General features: G+C 40.6%; 1 protein-coding gene across 3 annotated transcripts in view; it reads right to left on the reverse strand.

The window, feature by feature from the left end:
• Positions 1–23,911, reverse strand: part of acss3 (acyl-CoA synthetase short chain family member 3) — a 30,476-nt gene extending 6,565 nt beyond the window's left edge. Inside the window, exons 1-9 of one of the 3 annotated variants that reach the window (XM_046378376.1) lie at positions 23,337–23,911; positions 21,641–21,785; positions 20,785–20,973; positions 19,656–19,790; positions 17,894–18,034; positions 17,097–17,177; positions 16,671–16,766; positions 15,334–15,485; positions 9,467–9,570 (exon numbers count right to left, since the gene is read on the reverse strand). In XM_046378376.1, the coding sequence (XP_046234332.1) occupies positions 9,467–9,570; positions 15,334–15,485; positions 16,671–16,766; positions 17,097–17,177; positions 17,894–18,034; positions 19,656–19,790; positions 20,785–20,973; positions 21,641–21,785; positions 23,337–23,662 (1,369 nt within the window). In that variant the 5' untranslated portion in view covers positions 23,663–23,911. The other 2 variants (XM_046378377.1, XM_046378379.1) reach the window with 2 other exon arrangements.
• Between the last annotated feature and the right edge of the window lie 204 nt (positions 23,912–24,115).

The raw sequence follows: 24,115 nt of genomic DNA on the forward strand, positions 1-24,115 counted from the left end.
TCTGGGTGAGAAAGGCCGACAGCACAGGCTGAGACAGATGAGTGAACACTAGAGCAGAGTGAAAACATTGTCTGTGGGGTGGAGTCCATCACACACCAGCACACACTCGAGCTGTGTGGTTGTCTATTTGATTGTCTGACTGACTGTTGGTGTGAGTCCTTGGTACACACACACATACACACACACACATTGGTATCAGTCTTCCTCTACTCCCACCTCTGTCTTTTACTTTTCTTTTGCTCCCTCTCGCTCTCTTTGCCTCTGTACACAAACAAATCAATCTTACTTCGACCTGCTGGAGATGAGCTTGGCCAGTGAGAGGCATTTTGAGTGTGATGAATGGGCTGAGGAGGGGGGGAAGGCTGTTCGAGGATGCACTGGAAGAGCAGGATGGGCGATCCGGTGGCGCCTTTTCAGCTGAGAAGGTGCTATCGAACAGCCGTGCTCATTACTAGTAGCTTAGGGTGGGAACTGATGTTCAGGAAAAACAACAACGGCTCTCTGATCCCTGCACTCTCTTTTTCTCTGCAACTCCTCCAGCACTCCACTTCTTTCTACAACAGAAGAAATGATTGTCTTCTCCTAAAACAACATATCTCTGCCCTTACACTGCCTCCACAAGGGCCTCCACGCTGAGACACAAAACAGACGTGTTGAACAAAAGGGGATACTGGCCCTTGGTGAAAATTGGCTTGACCAGGTTTAGAAATACAACCACAAAGTTTTGCAAATAAAGACTTTAACTCGTGAATGTCTACCACCTTTTGCTGAGCTATGAGCAAAAGTCTTGTTACATACCAGTATTTATAAATTAGTGTGAAATGTACGTAGGCTGCCACTTAACTGGCTGGCTTGCACTTTTGAACGTGGCTGCTCCATTGAAACATTTAAATTAGGTGTCAGGTGAAGGGTGTTGCCTCCACCTGCTGCCTGTCGACAGGTTTATACAGCCTTCTCCTAATTGGCCTTCCATACAAATGTTCACCTTGGATAACAATGCAAATGCAAAAGTACAAACAAAAGCTACAAACGGCATCGAGTTCTTTAGCTTGTCAGAGAGACATTTGGGCTCTTGGAAGGTCAGCAGTGATGCTAACTCTACAGTAGCCAATATATCACTTCCTGTGTAGGCGACAAGCACTTAATGTGACGTGTTTAATGTGTGACGTGGTAACAACAATTATATCAGCCAACTATTAGCCAAGTAACAATTATAATAGCCAAGTGGGTGCTTTCTGCACATCCTACATATGTATGGCAGCGCTCCTGGTTGTCCTGGTGATGTGTGGTTGCTGGGGTAACTCAAGTCCGGGGCTAAACACGATACTCGACCCAAGGTCATTTGAAAAGAAAAGAGTGTGGAGTAAGAGGATGAGAGAATGAGAAGGGACACAGACAGACAGACTGTGAAATATACGGGGGTTTGTTTGTTTGTTTTTGTTTGTTTTTTTGATATTGCTTTTATACAGTTTTGTTTGCTTCAGGCAAAACCAAGAATCCCTCAACCTCATTAACTGGAAGTGTAAGAGAAACATGGCAAACATTTTCAGTAAGTCATAAATAACATCCTTGTTGCATGCTACAAAAATGTCAATACAATGTTTAGCTTTAAAACAGGTATGCAGGATGTTATTGTTATTTCCTTGCTTTTTATCTGAGACTTTGGGTCCAAGATTGAGTGACAATCAAATCTTATTACAAACCTGCGGGATTAGTTCAGCTAGGAGTCTGTGCAAAACAATGGAACTTAAAGGAGCTCAGACTAAGACCATCAATTACAGTCTGCTGAGAAGCCAGACACCAGAAGAAAGCAAAAGGTTGGTTAGCCAAGCCATTCTGATTGGGCCAAATGTTTAAATGAAGAAAAATAACAAGTGAACAAAAGTTAAGTGAAAGAAAAGTAAAATGCAGGGAGAATCACAGCAGACCACAGCAAGTGCAAAAGGTGTTGATGCCACCCACTAAAGATACACACAAAAGCAATACGAGCAATCACTACAACACACACACACACAATGTGCACTCCCATTTACAACTTGGACTCTTCAGGGAATAATTTCATTCCATCAGCTAAAAACATTGCCTCCCTTATCACTTTTCAGACAGCTCGGCTCATTTGCTCAGAGCCAAGTTTATGCATACAAATTCACTACTTAACTTGCTAATGAAAGACCCCCGTCTTGTGCCTAAGAAACCTCAGCAGACAAATGCCACAATGGCTTGGAATGAATACCAGACGAATTCCCAGGTTAGAGCGATGATGACAGCAGCAGCCCCCCACCCCCACCCCAAGTAAACAACAAGATAACACAAACGTAGCATCTCAGCTCTTGGAGATGTAATTACAGGAGCCACAGCATCTGCACTACTGTCTCTGCAGCGATGTAATGAGAGAAAAGAAGTGACAGCAGCATTTCGGTGCTGGGTGTCGAACGATGCGAAGCACAAAGCCAAAGCTCCCACGCATCTCGCAAAGGTGGGCAACAGAGCAAAAGGGGTGACATGACTCATGCACAATTGAAAGGAAATGAAATGTATTCTGTTTTTTGTTTGTTTTGTTTTGTTTTCAGAAGAAACTGAGGGACCAGTCTATGGTGACATAATAAGCTGAAGGAAAAAGTTTATACATTTAAAAGAACAAATATACACCAAAGGAATAAGGCTGAAATGTAAATCAAATGTCAAGCTAAAATATTTACTTAATGGGGACCCAGAGATACCACTTTACTACACTTTACACTCTGTTAAATTTCACTTTCCCACATAAAATAAAACGTTTCCAGCAAGTTTAATCTCATGGATCAAAAACACAATCCACAAGTCCCTAATTCATGCCACATACATTTCAAAAAATGAATGTAGTTTACATAATCTGTGCTGTGGAAGTGTCACAACAATACAGTCCCAACTTGACAGAATATGAACCTGAATGGACACAAAGTTTTAGGTCCATCATTGGACACTACCTGGAAACGAGCTACGGGCCCAAATCACAGTCAACATTTAGACGAATGCCATTCCAGTGAAGTTACTCCACACCAAAGTAGGAAAGTCATTTCTTTATGAAGCATACATGACTAGGGGCAGAGTTACAACCAGCACGTCAATAAGCTGAAAACTGAGAAGCTTGAAAATATATTCAGATTTAAATCAAGATTTTAGAGTTTATTAAACTCTAATCAACCCCCCAGAGGAACTGGTTTCTGGTTTCTCACTATCTATAAACTGAGTTAGCCCCTGTTTTTCTTCAGCAAGAGGAAGGTGTTTTCAAGGGGGCAATAAAACCGCCATTCAAACACCTTCTGAGGCTCTGAGCCCGGGAGGAGGATGTGTGGAAAACAAGTGTGTGCCAGCACTGCATTTGGCAAAGGCCAGGGGGAGAAACCATCAATTCTACACTTTATTTGACAGGACAGGGACTTTGGGGAGGTCCTGTTCACTTTTTCAAGACAATTCCATTCTGTGTACAAAGACATCTGCCGTCTGTCTGCGAGACTCTGAGAAACAAAGACAAAGAGACAGAGAAACATGGACACCTAAAAGACTACTGTAAGTCCACCCGCCACCACTCACTGGTGAGGCGGCCAAACCCTGCCAACTGGAAACACACATTTGTTGCCAGGCAACACCAGTGACATCAGCAACCTTCATCGTCACCCTCCTTCCCCTCCTCCTCCTCCTCCTCCCCCTGCCAATGGCACTTGGGTCTTAAAATAGCGCACAGATTATTATCAGGCTTCAAAATGGCAGACATTTTCTGATATGCGCATAAAGGAGAAGCGAACTGTGCTGTCAGTGGCTTCAGGTGGCTGAGAGGTGATGGATGGAGGGTTAGCAAGCAGTGTTATTTTAAGTCTACAGGTGTATGTGTAAGATTTATGTAAACACAAAGGAAATAACACAGAAGGTAAAAAGGAGAGGACGAAGGAGAACACGAAAACTGAAGTAAAAAGCAGCGTGGTGTAATGTTTGGGTTGATGGGACAGAATAAATCAGCCCATCATTTGACAGCGGGAGGCAGAAAAATGATTGAGTCTGCTGCACATGGGAATAACGAGCACACCAGTCATTTCCACTCTATATCAGAAAACTAATCTCGTCTGCATGAGACAAGCGATCCAGAGCAAAAACTAATCAACGAGCTAAATTGGGCAAATTAGTCAAATTCTTGTCCATGAGCTTGTTAGCACAATTAAACATTTCCATCAAAGAATGTATAAACTTGGTGCATGCAATCGCTGACAAGAAGTTGCAAAACTATTAGAATTCCACAGAAAATCGCATGAAAACCAAAACTGCTGGCAACGTTGTTTTAAATCTAAAGACCTGAGACAAGCTCCAACCCTGCCCACTGCTGAGTGGCATGTTGTCTCCCTCCATGGCACCATCACAGCGAACCGGCTGTTTTGTGTCAGCTGACTTTCTTTTATTTTTCCAACCAGGGCCTTGTGCAGATCGTAAAGCAGCTCTGCTAGAAGCGCCACTAGCACTTGTGGGATGCGACTGTTTACCAATCTGCAGTGATACAGTTGCCTGCGAGGAAAGGAAAGCCCCCAGGGGATGGATGGAAAAACAATGTGAACCAATCCCTCAGTTGTTTTTAATATTTTCAGCAGTGTGTACAGAGCACGGCTGATGAACTGTTTGCAGCTTCGGGAGATGACGTCAAAGATGTCCAATGAATTAGATAATGCATCTTTTAACAGGGGTGGGATAACACACGCTGTGTTTGACGACAGAGCAGCTTCACACTGAAGAGCTGGAGAACACACTTCAAAAGTCTCTCAGAGGCAGGCAGCTGGGACAACCCAAAGTATAATCAAGTAACAAATGTTTAATTTCATTAGTTATTAATTTAGCCAGCAACCATTCACTTGAAAACTGAAAATTAACTGCATGTTTTTCAGTCATCAATGACACATGCACTGCTCCTTTAGCTTTTACAGCAGCAGCCCTGTTGTGCTGTGCAACATCTCCAAGGACCTTTATTCCATTCCTTCCACAATAAGAAACAATGAAATTTAAAATAATCTAAGTAAGGTTTTCATCTTATTCCTGGTCAAAGTTTAAACGACTGTTCACCCATGACACAACCTCAAACCATTAATAACATTAAAAATAAATACAGTTGTGTATTATTGGGTATTTAACATGTAGATTTCTTAGATTTTACATCAGCAAATCCATTTATGTTGTCAACCTGTTACCCAAAACCCCAGATGAATTATTCTACTACAAAAATGTTGTGCGCCTCTCTGTTCGCCTTCTCTCCCCATCATTGTTCATGGTGCTTGTTTTCTCACCATCGATTACAGCTTTTAGCTGCTGAATATTGCATTCCAGGATTACAAGCACGCAGCTGGAAAGATTTATGAGTGACTGCACTGGTGATTGATTTTACCCAATTTCTATCTAGTGACTACAGAGTAAAGCCCTGTACATGTAGAGGCACAGATCTATCAATATTTATAGATGAAAACCAAATGTGTGAGAGAGCAGCTTAAAAAGGCTGTCAGCAGTTTGAGAAATTAGTTGAATCAAAGTTGGAAGCCGTTTCAGGTGTTCTGTCTATAATAGAGGAGCTCGTCTCTCCTTACCGTGATGAGTGAACGAGCTATGAATGCTAAACTGCTTGCCATTGGCCAAGCAGCTTTTCTTTTGTTGGAGGGGCAAGTGAAGGAGAGTCGTCAAGGGACCAACGTTGCTAAAAGTTGCTTGATCGATGTCCTGTCTCCAGAGAGACGGTCGAACAGTGCACCATGACACTCCTAACAGGGTGATGATCATGAACTCAACACAGGCAGAAGGAAATTATATACATATCGCTTTGTTATCTTTTACAGACATTTGATGCCTTTTTGTCAATATAAAACAGTGACAAATTTAAACCGTTTATATAAAAAAAGCATAACAGAGTCACATTGCATGAGGGTTTTTTAAAAGACATTCCTAAGTAACCAAGTTGGCCTTGAGCAAGACACTTAAAACATTAATTTCCATTTTTTATTATTTAAAAATTCCTCTGAGGAGACTGACACCAATATTTAATTTAAGCCAACAAAAGTCCTGGGAAATAATGGACTGCAACTGCTGCAACAACATCGATGTGAGAAATGTGTTGCTGGAAAACAGAGACGAGCTCAGACAGCTGAAAAACTTGAAAAGTTGCTCCGTTTTTCAGAAATGACAAACTAATGATGATTTAATGAATATGTATAGCACGGTGGAGTCTTTTTCATCCACACTTTTTAAGTCAAACCGCCTCAGACACACACAAAAAAAGCCAGTGAGTCGAGGAGTGACCCAGTCTGCCGTGAAAAAGTGAAGAACACATTTGGATTGCAGTGCTGGCTGCCAGCTGCCAGTTATTGAGTTTAGCAGGGGATGAAAAATCCAATGGGATTTACACATCTAGACAGAAATCAAGAGGGGACCAAAGGTTTTTCTCCAAACTCAATAAATCACCTGGGTAGGATAGCAACAAAGTGTGACAGGACTTTGTTTGGGTGCATGTGTGTGTACGTGGAAGGGAGAGAAAGGAAGTGAGATTCAAACCTGACTGTGAAACAAACGCCTCTATGTTCAAGCAGAATGAAATGTTGTCTTACAAACAGTGAACCTGCAGAGAGAAAGATGGGAATCAACAGGTCAGTTCAGCACATCCAAGTGAGTGAAAGTCCAACCATCTGCACTGCCAGTCAGACACAATCCACGAAGGAGGAACAGGTCGAGAACACGGGATGTATTCCACTGAAAAGAGAAAAGTATATATTTGCCGGTATGCACTGCTGTCTATTCTAAAACCTTCAGCTGTCTCCACAATCTGTTTAAATGATCCAAAAGCCTGAGGTAACCATCAGTCATCCTGCAGACCAGACTGAACCTGCACCTCCTCCACAATAAGGCCGTTTAACTGGACAAAGACTGAAACTACGTGTCCCTGGTGACCCGCTATAGCCACCTCCCATCTTACCGAGGTTTCTGTGGTAAAGTGAAACGGTATTGGAATAATAATAGCTCCTCATTTCAGCTTCTCGAGTTAACCGTTCCTTCTTCCTCCAGTGCTTTCAATGCAAGGGACAGGAATAAATAGAAACATGGCGAGCAACAAAAGTTCTCATCAAAACGGTGCACCGCATCTTCCTGCATTGCTCACAACCAATAAGAACACCCTGAAAAAAAAACAATAAAATCAAACTGGTTTTCCCTCTGACACTCACATTCATGCAGTCAGTTGGTTATTGCTGGCCATCTGAGACAAATACATGGTCTGATGCTATGTGTACATGTGTATAAAAGCCTCAACACCGGCAAAAATAAGGCTGGAACTTTTTTGGCAGAATCAGGAGTGCCTTGAAATGACCTTCATCCCTGTTGAGAATGCAGCATACACATGGTAAGCCTATAGCTCAGTCAGCGCTTTAAATGCTGGAGCCTGAATTGATAAATCATATGCAATATTGAGCTCTTCACTCTTCCATTGAGCCTGGACAGCCCTATCAACCAGGTGTGCTAATCTGCACTCAGATCAGTGTGTGCTGCCTGTACAAACTCAAGGTCGATGGCTTTCCAACAGCCCCACTACAGTATCGATTCCATATTTAACACAAAGATGTCGTCTTGTGCAGCATCGATTTTCCATTTGCACAGACAGGATATTACAAAACAAAGAGACATGCAATTGTTCTCTTTTATTGTCACTGGGACATTCATTATAGTTCACCAGAAGTTGGAGAGGATGGCAATCAAAGCGGTGTGGGGGGATGATATAGGCATGACAGAATGCTGCATGGGTCCAAGAGGTTAACAGGATCTTACTCATTCAAGAATCATTACAAACCAAGGCCTGAGAAACAATGCAGGGAAAGCTGGGAAGCCAAGATTCCAATTACACATCTCATCATCCAGACCCACAACAGCCATGTTATAAAACAGGTCAATTGTGAGGTCAGGAAAAGGGAGATTACACCTTCCAGAAAACTGTAAACTCCTCTTCCTTGTCTAATGTACAAAGACTGGACTTTGAGTAAAAAGGGGTGACCTAGCAAGCAAAAATGATTGCCGTGACAGCCTGTGTGAGGATGACATTAATTTAAAGTGCACTGGTCCAATGTTGCACTAAGGTATTGACTATGTTAATTAACTTAAGAAGCCTTCGGCACCAAGGCTAACCCCAAATTATAATAATTGTGGTTCAGTGCAAATCGACATAAACACATGTATTTTGAACTCTAAGTTTGGAATGGAAACATTCATTATGAAGTCGTTCTGACTCAATGCACCCTTCAGTGGAAGCTCAGGGAAGCTACTTCAATTTCCACTCCTGATGGACAAGGTAGCCGTGATTGTTTTTTTTCCTTTATCTCTACTAACCGCACAACTTAGTCCGCACATCTTAGACAGTCACTCAGTGTCCCATATGGGTGCGAAGTCAATTAAACCTAAGTGAACTCAGTGAAAAGTAATGCCAATCAAACCCCTTGTTTAAATGTTTCCCTGGACTGCGACCGGTTGAAGAAATGCTCTCTGGGAGTGTGACTGACTGTGGGGTGAGGATATCTGTGATGGCTCGCCCTCCTGGATGTAAGATGAGAATGGCCAAAATATTGACAGGAAGGTGCAGAACAGGGTTTTGCATGCATTCAAAAAATGCTTGTGTTTCAAGTCAAAGGAATGACTGGAGATTTCCTCCAAAATGATCTCCAGTAAATGATTTTGATTGCAATGCAGATAACTGGTATAAATGAAGACATCCCAATGAAATTCAAATTGAGGGGTCTTTAAAGTCATAATTATTCCAGCAGAAGGGGCCTAATTCCCTAGTCTATAATACAAAACATATCATGGATTAATCAAAGAAGGCATTATGATAAAATGTGCTTCATAATGACAAGAGGCTTTCGGGGAATAGCGATCTTCTGGAGTTATGTCACTTCTCAAGGCCAAGTTAATGTCAATGGAGTAATAAAATACAGCAAGACCACATTTATAGTCTTCTCTCACTGATACAAGACTTACAGATTAAGTCGAATTAAAACATCAAGCACAGTTCATGCTAATACAGTAACTGAGGTTCTTGAAATGCTATAATACCATACCATTACAGTATGGATTTAATCCTTAAAGTTTGAGAGCAAAACACTTCTCAACCTACTAAACTGATATAATTAAAACCGCACAAGGCAGCTTCACACATGTGGTGGAGGATAAATATAACTTCAACCACCAGAAATCCAGTGACATTAAGTCCAAGAACTGCACACTCTGATTGCTGACCCAGCTGCTATGTGATTCATTATACAAAAGAGGCAGGAGAACAGAACAAAGTGTCAGCGAAGGACATGTGCTCTCATTATTTATATTAAAATCTTTGTCCATGCAGCTTTAAATACAATTTATCAGCAAGGTTCTCTCATTAAAATCTTTCTCTCTAGTTTCTGTCTGAGGAAAGCAGTAACCGCCCTACCAGTCTGCCACCAGTGATCCAGGACAGGAACACCAAAGCTCCTCTTTGCCCACTCCAGCGTCTCCACGTCACAACGCTCTCCTGCCAGGAATAAAGACCGCAACCTGCAAGGACACACAGAGTCCACCTGACTTTTAGACTTCCTTTTCAAGTAAACAGATATGCACTACTTCTGAGAATTTAAGCATGCTAATTATGTACTTTACTTCATATTTATATTAAGTGAAAGATCCTCAAACCTGTGCAGCATGAATTTGTGATTTACCTCTTCGCTTTAAGTGATTTACAAAGTGAAACGCTTTGCGTTATGAAAACTGGGTCGTATCAATTGTGAACAGTCAAACTACAGCTGACACCTGATGATGCACTCTTTCTTGGGACTATGAGCTCATATGCTATCTCCTAAAGGAAAATGTTTCCGCACAACCACCACTTTGCTTTCAAGGCTCCTAGATGTGACTGAGGTATCCCTTCCACTGACAGTGTAAAGCAGACAGTTCTCAGCACCTTTGTTGACTTAAGGATCTTTATGTCCTGCCTATGATGGGTTTTCCCCCTCATTGTCACACTAATCGGGACAGTAGGGGTGATTCCTCGTTTGTCATGTCTCCATGAGCTCTTATGCATTAAATGTCATGGCAGAAAATGCCAAAAGCCACTTTACCTTCCATCTGAAACATACATGACTCATCTCAAAGGCATTTCAAGTTGGATGCTTAGCTTCCAGGTAACACAGTCTATTTCTGAATCTCTCCAAGTCCTTCCTATACTAGGCCCTCCTTGTTCAAGCTTTAGTTTCCTCCTAGTTTAGACAGCTGCTACTCCCTGTCTTCACAAAATCCTCCCTCCATGTCTTAAAAGTGACCCAAATTACTGCACTTTCTATCTTTGGTGCTCCCTGATTTCTACCACATCATTCTCTCCCAAACTCTGACAGCTGCCCGTGACAGCTCATATCTAATTCACAACACTGCTGCTTGCTTGCTACATGGTTGTGGAGAGATGTTTAACCCCCTATAAGTTCAGGCCACCAGGCATGGATGGTAGACTGATTGCTACATTTTCTCACAGAAAATGTGGGCCTCTCATCAAACTTCGATCAAACATGAAGTCACATTCCATCTTCTGTAACAGGCAAAAATATTTCATCATGTCACCATCTCCCCACTGAACCACAGCTTTTCTCTCCTGTTCTGGCGCTGGGTAATATTTCATTCTCCTTCTCACGATACTGCTCTGTTCTTTGTTCTAAGGAATATTATGTAGTCTGGTTTTTCTGGCACTTCATCAACACCGTCATTGCAAAACATGAGCTACACCACCCAAAAACAGTCAATTCGTGTCAGTAAGCTGAACAACATCCAAAATATTCTGCTGTTGTTAGCCACAACCCCACACGTTTAAGGATGCGGGGAGCCTTCAGTCAGTTCAGTTTAAAAAACACTATTATAGTCCAATAATGGGGGGGAATTTAACATCGAGTGCCTGTCATTTTCTTTTAAATCTGATTACCATTTCCTTTTGATGTCTTGATGTCAAGTTTTCCCTTCTTTGATAAGTTCTGAACATTTCTGTTTGGTTAAAGATGTTGTCATTTCATCAACTTGAAAGAGGACTTCACAGTACAGACTTTAGAGTACATAGAACGTTTTGTTATATGGTTAACATAAATACCATAAATTTTGTAGCAGTTTATCTGCCATGACTGTTTTGTTTATAGATTAGTTGACCTCAGCAACCAAACTGACAGCTTTAAATGTCTACTTCTTTTTAAGTATCTACTTCCACTTTTAACTTATTTTGTAGAGCAGAATTTTATATGTATAATGACTTTGTGTCATGGAAACCTATCTTCACTACTCATAGGAAATCTGGTGCAGACCTTGTATTTGTGCTGAGAAGGGACTTGAAGGTTATTTGACACATAATATAGGCTGTAGTAAATGCCTAGAGTGCATCAAATATGAAAGAAATACATCAAGGATCATACTGAAACCTCTGGATTAATAGTCTACATCATTTAGCTGTCATACAGATTTTTCCTTGCAGGAACTGAGCTAAACAGCACGTGGAATGAATGAATGATTGATTCACTGACCTGGCAGTGACCTTATGTTCTAGCTAAACAGTGCTACACTTTCCATTATTATACTTCTACTTTATCCTGGGACAATTCAGATTCTGTGCATTTCCTCCAAGTTTTCTAAGGAGTTAAATGGAAGTACAAGTCTGGAGGACTCCCACAGACACTGTGGCCTCAGAACTGGTAGTGGGAGGGTAATGAGTTTGGAAGCTGACCAAGCTCAAGGACTGTACACTGAGTCAAGAGTAGTCTGAGTAAACATCCGTGTTCTGTTTTCTCCAGAAATAAAAAGACCTTAAGAGAAGCTTGCCTTCATTTCTAAATTAATGACAACAACGGTTTTATTATTTTAGATTATCCCCACATGGCATAAAGCTATACAATTTTTATTCTTCACATTAATTTGTTTGTTGTTCCCAACCTTAACAAATTTAAAATCCCTCCTTCCATCTTTATATTTACTTCACTGCTTAACATTTTATGTCCACTGATAACCAACAAATGTTCTCCCTGTCAAGTTTATCTTGGCATCCTTTTAAGGTTACTGATGAAGGCAAGGCACAATGATAGCAAATGTACTCTGAAGCAAATACTCTTAACGCTAACACTGTCCAATCAGGAAACACAACATGTTAACCAATAACAACTATTTCTATGCTAGTCTGTAAAGATAAGGTCGCACTAATCTCTACAGTATGTCCTTGAAGTAAGCTAATAAAGCAGAAAACAACATGTTCTTGGTAGCTCAAGTTATCTACCTGATGGCCTTTGTCCACAAAGCTGACAAACCCTCAGATGCTTAAAACTGATTTTGTGAGGTCAGAGTGAGTTGTGAAAAGTTGTGAGAATAAATGAGACACGCTAAGTTAAGCAAAGGAAAATGCAGCTGACATTGCTGGCAGTGGTGTTTTCCACACAGATGGATATTTAATCTCCAAAGTGCATAGGGGTGGGAAGTGAAAATCAGTTCCAGTTGAAAACTGGCTCCAAATTGTTCCATCAAAATGGTATGCCTCCGAGCTTATCAATCCTTTCCCTCGAAGCTAGCTGTTTTCCACTCACAGTCACAAGAAAGAGTCACGGCAAAGGGGAAGAAATGGTCCAAAACATGGCTTCACTTCACAAAGAAAGACTACAAAAGTCCGAATCGTAAAGTCTGTAAAATAATCATTTCAGCTAAGGGTGCAAACACCAGGAATGCTGTGGAACTAACACTCCACACACGACTGCCACTGCCTCCCAACAGAGCAGCACATGCGTTTCAGAGGGTAAATATCCCTATGCTGTAATTAGGGGAAGAATCATTAATCAGCAGTTAAACATTGGAGCTGTAAGCCCGTGTGTGCCTACTTCATTCCACAATGCAGACAAAATTGATCAGAAATCAATAATAAAGAATCTGAATGATAAGCAGAATCTGTAACAACATTGGTATTAAATTTTTATCAATTCCAGTCCCTTTTACTGTATGAACCCAGAGTGTCTGTGAGTGTGAGTGTGTCACCACCTTTCATAGCACCTGTTTTACTGTGCACCAAAAAGCTCTGTGGATTGGAGTCATGCACTTTAGCTCTTGTTTATGAGTGAGGCTTTCAGCTTTGACTGAGTTCTCCCGTCGTTTAAAAGAGTACTGACAGAGTGTCTGCCCCTTTTGTCATGCTACATTTATGCACAGCGCTGCTACCATCACAGTTTTAGACAGCCCTGCAGCCAGACTCTCAAAGTAGTTTTCACATCCATAGCAAGTAATATGGCTCAAGCACATTGGGATCCAGCACTATTACGGTTGAAGGGCCAATGGAGGGAATAAAAGATCTCACAGTGCCAATAAAATGCAGACAGTATTTGAGCTGTATCAAATTATCGTTCAAGGCCTCTCTAGCATGAAATTATGTGTTTGATAATAAAGCCAACAGAGTTTTGTGATAGGTTTTACAATTTCCCTCAACACACTTTTAATTAAACCAGCTACATTAATATTGACATATCCTTCCATGTGTTTTAAGAAGTGGCACAATGCATAGACGGGATCTTGATCCATTTGGCAATACAGTCGGAAACTCTATGCTTCAGTGAATTTTTCATGTGCATCTAAACCACGCAGACGAGGCAGTCTGGCCTGCTTAATCGAATGCAATCTAAAGAGTCAATACAAGGTGAAGTTACCATGACCAGTTCAAATAATTTAAAAGAAAGGCTGAATTATCTCGAAGCTTAATGCTTTCCTCTGATTCATGCAGCAAATTCAAGACAGAAAAACTGACACATAATTTGTCATTAACTTCTTCTCTACACCTGATAAAAGAAAACTTTAAATTCCAGAGAGAATATTAAACAGTATCAAAATGCTGTGTTTTATTGACTTAAATTTCTTTATGCAGCTGTAAAATTTTAAGTACATCATCAACCATACACTGAACCACACCTTACTCAAACAAAACCATTCCTTTGTATTGCTCTGTGTCACAGTGACAAGTTTTGTTCAGCGCCAAAGCGAAATGCGGACATCTTTCACTTTCCTGCCTCCTCCAAGGTGAAAAGACACATTAACAACAGAGACATGTACACAGGAACAGCATGTCGCTTAAATGATGGTGACTGAGTTGAAACTGAGAGGACATAAATATCGTGGAAAAGAACCCGTCTGCAAGTACAGCATTTTAAAAGCAAGCATTCAGCCCGGTGAACAACTGAAGAGCGTCAAATTCAGCACACAATGCCAGAGTTACTGAATGATTCACTGGGGCCACAGGTCACCCACACTCAGAATTGCTTTATGATTGTGTGCTTGGAGGCATTTTCAGACTGCTGAACAGAATGAAAGTGATGAATTGACACCACAACCCTTTAGGTTCAAGTTTCTCTGCACTGCACCAAACAATTAACAACTGTGATCATCTCAATCTATTTGACTCTCTGGGCCAAACCAGTAACATGAAAAACGTTTGTTTTTAAGTTTGAGCTACAGACGACCTTTACCCGAACGGTGAGACAACAGCCATGAAACAAGTTCACTTGGTATGAATCAGTACAGGTGGGCTGCAGCGATCAGTTGTTGTTTATTATCCAGCTGAGGGTACAGACGATGAGCAATAGAGGTGGACAAGGGCTGTGCATCAACAGATGGCCAGAGACTAACAAGAGACTGGACAGGCTGTGCAGAACACTGTCAGCCATGAGATGCTTTAACACATCACTCTTTGCATTTTCAAAGCTCAACACTCAACCTGCAGCTGAGGGTCAAGACCTGTTGTCCTCACTGCTCTCAAATTAACAGAAGAACTGGATAACAAAGCCTTTGTTCTGTGCTTCAGTCTGACTGTCTGTCTCTCAGTCAGCTGTCATGATGGGAGTAAGGTTCATAAACCAAAGGGTTACATTAAAACTTTCATCTTTTTAACTTTTCGAGGAAACTTCAAATTATACATGTAGTTGTGCTTAATAAATCTTCATTCAATCACTGTAATGGCTTAGACTAACCTTTACTGTACTATCAATAACCATTTTGTGTATAAAATACTAAACAATGGATACCACTACTTTCCACAACACACGGTAACATCTTCAAAGTTGCCTTTCTTTGTTTTGCAAATTATAATGACACAAAAATGCCAAATCTTCACCTCTGGAACCTGGAACCAGACTGACAGACTAATAAATATTCTGTTGATGTAATAATCTATGACTCAGTTATTCATTTTTGCACCAGTCTTGTTTATCGTTCAACATAAAAACATCGCTTCATCAGTACTTAATTCATTAGAAATACTTTGCTGCTGTCTACCTGGACAGGGGGTATTTTTTCCCAACAGCAGCATGCGGGTCCTGCTGGCGAATGGCTCGGATGGCAGTGGGTGCAGTAAACAAGGAGGCGGCACCGTTTTCTGAGAGGACACGGAAGAACGCTCCAGGGTCTGGGGTCCCCACAGGTTTACCCTGTCAACAGACAGTACAGCAACAGCTGGTTAGTTCACAACAGTAACATGGACACAGGCATGTAAATTATATGTCAGACTAAATACAGAACGAACAGCAAATACACAGACTATTGTGGAAGCTCAAAAACATTACGGCAATATTTCTACAATGTTCCCCAGTAGAAATTCACTTCAGCTTGACTACCATGAATATTCAGAGAGCTACTGTTTAAAATGGAAAGGCTGCCTTCAAGACGGATGAGACCTGGAATCCGAATACACAGTTGTACTACAGGAGTACTGTTTGTCTAGACAAGATACAGACAAAAGACACCTGGCGGCAAGTGCCTCCGACGGCAATTTTCATAGTAATACTGATGTTCAACTAGCCTGTCCCTACAGTGAGAAGACAACTGCAGATGAATGAGAATGGTAAACAGCAGCAGTGAGTTCTGGCTCTGTGCACTGATCAAAGGAAAAGGCAAACGGTCGGCAGCATCTTGTCTGAAGACAGGCAGGCTGCTTGAATAAGAGCCACGTGACACAACCAGTGTGGCTGGAGTCAAACATTGACTTTAGGGAAAACAAATTAATTCTACATCCAGCAGTGCTGCCTCCAACGGGTGAGAGGAAATTAGAGCACTGATGTTACGAGTGGTCCTCAACACAGGAAATACACTTTAAAATACAGAAAAATCAACAGACAGCCACACATCCCTCTGAGCCCTGGTCGACTGATTTCTTTACATGCTAATAGCCCTGCACATAATACGCTGCCTGCATGGCCGGTGGGTAGAGGACTCTCAAAGCAAAGCCAAATTATCTGTAATAATCAGAGGCATCAATATCAAGAGGCTGTTCAAAACACACACTCATGCAAAAAAGATTTCATTAAAGCTTGTTTACTCCTTTACCATCCATCTTTATGAGAAGTTCGGTGTGCTGCATGTCAATGTTATGCGCCTCATATTGTTGGGTATGAGGAAAAAAATCTTCTCTAGGAAATTTAAATGTTATTGTTATGCTATGGTTCGGTGCTTGAATTAAAGTCAGAAAAACAAAGGGAGTGAAAAATCTGCAGTTGGTTTTCTGACAGTGTAGCACAGGTTTTTAAGGTTTCATTGCACTTCTTCTTGTATTTCTTGTTATTTGCAATGCTGCTGTAATTACTTTCAGATATTTAACCTTGTCTACAGGGACATACCTCGTAAAGAATTGTGCTGTTACCATGGAGCAGAGGACCATAGCAGATATAAGAATGGCCAACCACCCAGCCCAGGTCTGACGCTGCCCACCAAACCTGCAATGGGTTACAAAAGGTGAAACATATAAAGAATCGATGGATAACATACTCTGGTATCATTCTGTCAAACAACACAGAGTACTGAGTGTTCTTTCTAAATGGATAGAATTCTATTAATATTGTCTTTCATTTCTCTTCAAAGCTTAAAATACTAAAGATATTAATATCTACGGTACCTGAATTAACTGTCAATGTAAATCAAATTGATTCTGTTACAAGTAAAACAAACTTCTTTCAAAACTTATCACTGTACAGAGCAATCTTTCTTGCATGCTCTTTGTTCTCAAGCATGGCTCTAACTGAGAAGTGGGTGCTTTATTGTCTTACATCTCCAGGACTGAGTCCATAAATATTTGACATGGTCCACTTCAGCATCACAGCATAGCCTGCAGTGTCTCGCACAACACCCTGGGGACAAGATAAGAAAAACATCATGCTTCTGACGGGTATTACACTAAGCAAAGACACAAGGTTTTAACATCAATCTAAACACAGTCGCACTGCCCTGCTTTACTGAAGGGGATGGCATTTTGTTTCCAACTGACTGCTTCTCAAACCTATTCCAATTTCTGGCTTTTGTTAGCAAATGGTGCTGTATAAATATTTTTGAGCAAAGCAGTGTGCCCTCATATCTGCAATTACAGAGTTTCTCTCAAAGTTATGGTCTCCCTACAGCAATAACTGAGAAAGTCACAGTGATTCACAGAGGGGAAAAAGCTGGCAATAAGAGCACTATTAAGTTCAAGAACTAGCCGGCAGGTGGATATTTTATATCAACTGTTGGTCAAAGGCAAAATGACACTATTTGAAAGGAGCTGGGGTTTTTCCATTTGAAACTGCCTGCAGGCATGAGCTCCAGCTCCTGCTGTGGAAATGCTCTGTCTTATTTAAGTCACGGTTATGGTGTTTAGATTGAGCCCGGATTGTTTTGCAGAGTCAAAGAGCAGATGAGTCACACAGAAGCTCTATACAGAACTGACAGCTTTTAGACAAACAGGGCCGGCGGTAAATCTTATGAGCTGTCTATGTGAGAATGTGTGTTTACATGACCTCTATAACTCTACGAATTACATATTGATTTCTATTTTCCCCTGCTGATGATCACAACCCTGTAACGTCTGTACCTTTGGTGTTCCTGTGGTCCCAGATGTATAGAGGACGTAAAGAGGGTGGTTGGAGGGAACTGAAACACAGTCATGAGGCTGAGCTGTGGCCATCTCTTCCTCCCAGTCCAGACTCAACTCCGGACTCATTGATACTTTCTCCTGAACCATGTAGAAAAATAAGAACTGATAAAACTGCTATAAAAGGAAAATGTTAAAAGTGGTAAAGCCTGAGACAGCTCAATAGCTCCAAATGGCAATGATATATCTCTGAGCGTTCATATGAGTTATTGATCAATGCCATTTTCAAAACTTGTCTTCACACACAAACACATCCTTACATTGTTTGCTTTACAAGTGACCATGGTATATACAGTAAAATCTTACTTCAAGACAAATAAATATTTACATAGTGATCAAGTATCTCTTCACTAGACTTTTCTGTTTGAGCTTTCAGTTTTAGCTTCCCTCAGTCAATCACTCATAGTCACCAACAGAAATCTGCCTCACTTCAAACTTCTGTGAATGTTTTTGATACTTTAATATCATTACCCATATGACCTGTAAATGTTTCTATATTTTCTTATCTCATTTGCATGCATGTTATTTTTATCTAGTTGACTCAGTCCTTTTGAGATACATTTTTCCTTTTGATTGCAACTGGTCTTTGAAAGCTACCACAAAAGTTTCGTTGTGCAACTACAATGACAATAAAGTCTTAACTTTAAATCATTTAAATCATCCCAGGCTAATGAAAACCCTCATTATTCCTTTCTTTGATTCTCAGTGAAAGAGCTCAAGACTAAGACTTCTTTTAATTTTGCATAGTCTCTTGAGGCAGAGGACAGGCAGTCCACAAAACATGCAGATTTTTGAAAAGCATCAATTTTTACTCACTTTACTCAGAGCCAGAGTTAAACTCGACTGATTTAACAAGGCTTTCAAGTCGGAAGCAACCTCTTAACTTACTGGATGCAGTAATTGATAAAGCAACTGCAACGACTCTCAGGGTGCTGCTTTACGTGCTTTTAAGAGATTGAGTTTCCAGTGAATTTCCTGCTAAAACCATTTCATTGAGTTCACTGATAGCAGCCTCACGTCCACAGTGTACATCTTCAGTAAAAGATGCAACAATCTCTTAACTCAGCAGATCATTTCACTGATAGATACCACTGGAGTATCCAGACCAGATAAAATAAATCGTGTCATGTTAATTTAAGGACACTACAGAGTAAGTTAGAGGTACATGGCATAGCTGATATGAGACGTGATGGCAACACTGTGCAATCAATTTTAAGAATAATTTGGACTAAAATTCTGTGTTTTTTATGCCTGTGTGAAGAGAAAGCAAATTGCAGATTGCTGTCACTATGTTAATGCATATTCGTGTTTTGTGTCATTCAGCACAGCTCTGCCTGCTTCCAAACTGGATTTGTGCCAGACTGCTTCACACATTTTTCACGCTCTCTTATCTACTTGAACCAGCTACACATCATTTCATCTTTTGACTCAGTGGCAGGATTTTAATACTATCTTGGCAATCATACACATTTAGCCAATAGCAGGCAATAATCCTTTAAAATCTCAGACTTTAAATTCAGCTCAATAATTAAATGCTCTCTTATAGGTTAAAAATTACATCCACCTTTGGGAAGCCTTTTTCTATTACAAACAGCTATATGGTGGCTACGCTAACCAGGTTTACATATTGCCAGATTTCAGATACAATGACGTTCTGTTGCACATCCAGCAGGTTGACAAATGACAGCTTGGTGCTTCTTACCATGTTGGGCCTGTTGTAGATGAGGACTTTAGAGGGCCTATGAGAGCTAAGCTCCAAGGCTTTCTCCACCAGAGGGATGTAGTCTACTCTTCTGCCTGGCTCAATGCCAAATGAGGCTGTGACCATCAGCTTGGGCTGAGAAACACAAATCAAGTGAAATATGATTGTACTGAAATGTGAAGATTTGAAATTACAGCATCATGATGTGTTTCTGTAGATATATTGGAAGCTGGTGCCCCCATCATACTTAACCAACTTGTTTTGCTGCATTTTTAACAAGGTATTAGTGGTATAAGCCTGATGCCTGTGGCAACGCTCCAGTGTCAAGTCAAATTCAGATCGCATAAGCCTTATTAACAAGCATGTGATCATGATTCCATAGCAAACGGCAGGCTCACACAAACCTGAGGTAGCACAGGTAGCAGTTTCCTGTAATTTCTTAGATTTTGAAGTTTGATACACATCTAGCAGCACTTTGAAGACAATGAATGAGCTCATGAGGTATTGCAATTTCTACAGCAATGGTAAACATGGATCATTCACTGCTTCTCTAGCTTACTGCTTAATTACAAAGGGGGATCAGTTTCCATGAAAAAATGTGTCTTTGTTCAGGCTGTAAACCTTGTAAACTATTCACCTGAAAATGACTCAATGAATCAAAAGTATTTCAATATTAACTTGAGTTTCAACATGTGATCAGTTACCTGGTGGCAATGCCTAATTCTCAATTTCTGCATATTAATGTTCAGTGCAGATGGCACTGATGTCACTCTTCACTGTGTGGTTGTGAAAAGAAAAACCAAGCCAAGTGCTGTGAATGATTCATTCTGAGCTTAATGAAACAAAGAAGCCTTAAGCACCTCTGGCTTTCAGTGTTTCCCATATTTTGCAGGATAAATGCCACATGAAAATTGGAATTGAAAAATTATTAGTTGCAGCTATACTATTACTCTGCCTAATATACAAGTACATAAAAAAACGAAAAGTCTTTACATCATACTCTCCTTAGATCCTTAATGGTTGTCAAGGTACTGAAGAGTGACAATGAACTAATAAAGATCATTTAATCCTGTTGTCATGGCAAGAGACCTCAGAAGCACAAAGAAACACAGTAACCAGATTTTCTCACCTTGGCATGATTTATGCGGATGGAAAGCTCTTTGGAAGCAAAACCGCCAAAGATAAGGCTGTGTGGGGCACCAATCCGTGCACAGGCCAACATGGTGAACATGGCCTGCGGCACCATGGGCATGTAGATGACTACCATATCTCCTTTCTGTACCCCATTCTTCACCAACACTCCTGCTAACCTGGAAACCTGGAACAAGATACAAAAGAGACAATGCAGAATATGCATGCGTGCAACATGCATTTTGGCCGAGTTCATACTGCACCCTTTAAAATGTCTGCATAAATACATTTTAGATGACTGTACTGACTACTATAACACATAAACATAAACCAATGATCATAAAGACATTTTGTGCATGGCTTTCAGGTTATTAATGTGAAGGGAAATTGCGCATATTTTTCTAAGTCTACGACAAGTGAGTTGGAAATAATCTGAAAATAAAATTAATATCTTGTAAATTAAATTAAGCTGCAAGAGGACAGACACCAAAAAAAAGCTGTAGTTATACACCTGTTTGCTTAGAATTTTTATATACAGTGCATGCAGTTGAGTCTTGACAGAAATGAAGCAACTGCCCAGATGTCAGTTAATTATTTCGCATGTTCCAGTTAATATGCTAATGTTGGTTCAGTCTTGGCCTCAGCTGAAGGATGGATAATATATTTACTGTCAAGTAAACACTGACAATTTCAGATTTTTCAGGTTGGTTGCATGCCTTGCAATTTTTTTCTTTTTATTTTTAAGTGATTTAACTACAAATCACGGCAGTCCAGATCAGGCTTTAAGAAAGTGACTAATCTGGCTCTTAATGTTGCTCAGTTCCGTAACCTCTGCCTTTTATAATACCATTTACCTGGTCCTGAAGTTCCCTGAAAGTGATGACCTGTTTGGTTCCTGTCACTGGGCTGTCATAAATGATGGCAGGCTGATCTCCACGACCACCTTCTACATGACGATCCACAGCATTGTAGCACATGTTCAGCTTCCCACCAACAAACCTGACAGAAAATATAAAATATATTTAAAATTCTATTCCATCTATTTAAAATATAAATATATTTTAGGTGAGCAACATATATACATACATATTATTCTATGCAACAGCTTCTATCAACATAAAACACACTGTGTTTAGCTAATAGGATTACAACTTGTTGAAATCAACTTAAGGAAAAAACATGTTTAGCTGCCTTTGGCTGCAGCACACAGCAAATCAATGTGATAAAGCAACAGTTTCTATCCTAGTGCTGTGCATATGGATGAAAAGCAGCAAGCAGGTTGAGCAGATGGTGTCTGGGAACTGCTGTTTTGGAAGCCAGAGAGATAAGGTGGCTGTGTCCTTCATTTTAACATATCATTACCAGATTCAGCCAGCTCTGGCTTTCGCTATCACACCAGACAGTAGAATAAGCTAAACACCAAAAACATAAACAACTACAAAAAAATAATAATTTTCACTTCATTCTCAGTGCAGGATGGTGAGTGGGCTGCTTTGCAATTTAATAACGTTAGCTTTCCAAAGAGCTTCAGGCAAGTGACTACAAACAAAAACAGAACTGTATCCATCTAATAAGCATCCTTCAGAAACTGTACAGTTATGGCTTGCCTCTGTTTGGGCGTCTCTTGCTCTTTTGTGCCGTTAGCTAACGTTAGCTTACTGGCGTTGGTGAAAAATTTTCTCGAAAATCAACAAAAATAACTTTGAAAAACCAGCAGGCCACTTCACTTATAACGTTTGAAGACATTTTAAACATTGGTGAATAATTCTCTACCCACATGGAAGAAAGAAATTCTCTGTTTTAACCGTGTAAAAAGTTACGAAGCTTTTGTTCAGCCAAAGTGTTCAACTGTAAGTAAAACAAAGATGGAGGTCGGAAGTGACTTATTAATTATAATAAGATGCACCTGTCATATTTGACGATAGCATGCGCCACGGTAAAATATTTTCTCTATTTTTATGCCATTAATTTATATTTTTAATAAATACATTAAATAATAAATGGTTATACATAACAAATATGTTTCTTCCTCCCAAATGAGAGCTGAGAAGCCACTTAGCCACTGGGCCTAAATATGTTGTTGTGGCACATTTTATATTCCATTATAATAGTTGGAAACGTGTTTTTCTGCAGAATGATAGTTTATCGACAATGTCAATTTAATTATTATAATCAATCAAAGAAAATGTTTCTAATATAAATACAAGCAGGTGAGATTGAAAGTGAAACTAAGGCTCCACATAAGCCCCATCAGCTCAGGCTTATGACATAAATGGCTGTCATAAAAAACTCTGGTGTGAACTGAGGTGTGCAAAGAGCATGTTGGTGAATTGGGAGGCAGGGATTTTATTATATAAGTGTAAGCATTTCAGGGTCATTTCTTTTCTTCGAGTTCACACATTTTCGAGGATTTCAATGTCCAGGACGAATTGCAGCAACTGGCTTTGACTTTTCTGAGGAGATTAAGTTGTTTACAATACTGTTTCCCGAACACTCTTGGCACTGAAAATGTCTCTTGCTCCCCTGTTCGCCTCTAACGCCGAAACCTACCAGTTTGGAAACACTGGATCCTCAACGTGCAAAGTTTTACTCCACGGTTCAAACCAGTTAATGTCCTGTCCCACCTCACCCCAGAACTTCTCGGGGTTGTCTCTGGCTGTGGCGAAGGCTCGGCCGTACGCCGTGTCGTATGCATATTTTCTGTAACACTGCAGGGCGAAATACTTCTTAAAGTCTGCGGACGCCTGCCAGCCAGCTGCTGGTTGTCCAGGTTGCTGTGCAGCTAAAGCAGTCCACAGTTTCCGCCCGAGTGTCCTCTTGAGCTGAAAGGGGACGCGGTGATTCAGGCGCAGAATGTGTTTGGCTTGAAAGTGCATTGCTGCTGCAGGTACTTCAAGCGATCAACATTGAGGTTTGTCTTTCTTCCGGTGTTTTGCTGAAGGTGGGGCTCACGACGTCATCTGAGGGCCACGTAAAGGAAGGGAAGCCTCCAGCAGAACCCCCATCCCCCAAGCAATGCGACCCAGTTGAATGGACGCAGGAGGAGCTCTGAGCCACAATCCAAACTGTTACACAACACATAAGCACCGCTGTTCAATACTATTAACACATTCACTGCACACTGACATGCTGCACAAATAAGAAAAACGATGTTTAGAACAAAAAATAAATCATTGATATTTACTTTTGAATTGTTTGAAGCTTCTCTCCATCACAAATCTTACTAGCAGCAGCAGCATTAAATTTTCAGGGTCCTCTGAGTGAAAAAGCCTAAATAACCTTTCTGCTGTGAAGAATGCAAAGTGGCTCCCTCCAGAACGATTAGCAAA

This window comes from Scatophagus argus, chromosome 22, assembly GCF_020382885.2.
Source record: "Scatophagus argus isolate fScaArg1 chromosome 22, fScaArg1.pri, whole genome shotgun sequence".
Lineage (NCBI taxonomy): Eukaryota > Metazoa > Chordata > Actinopteri > Scatophagidae > Scatophagus > Scatophagus argus.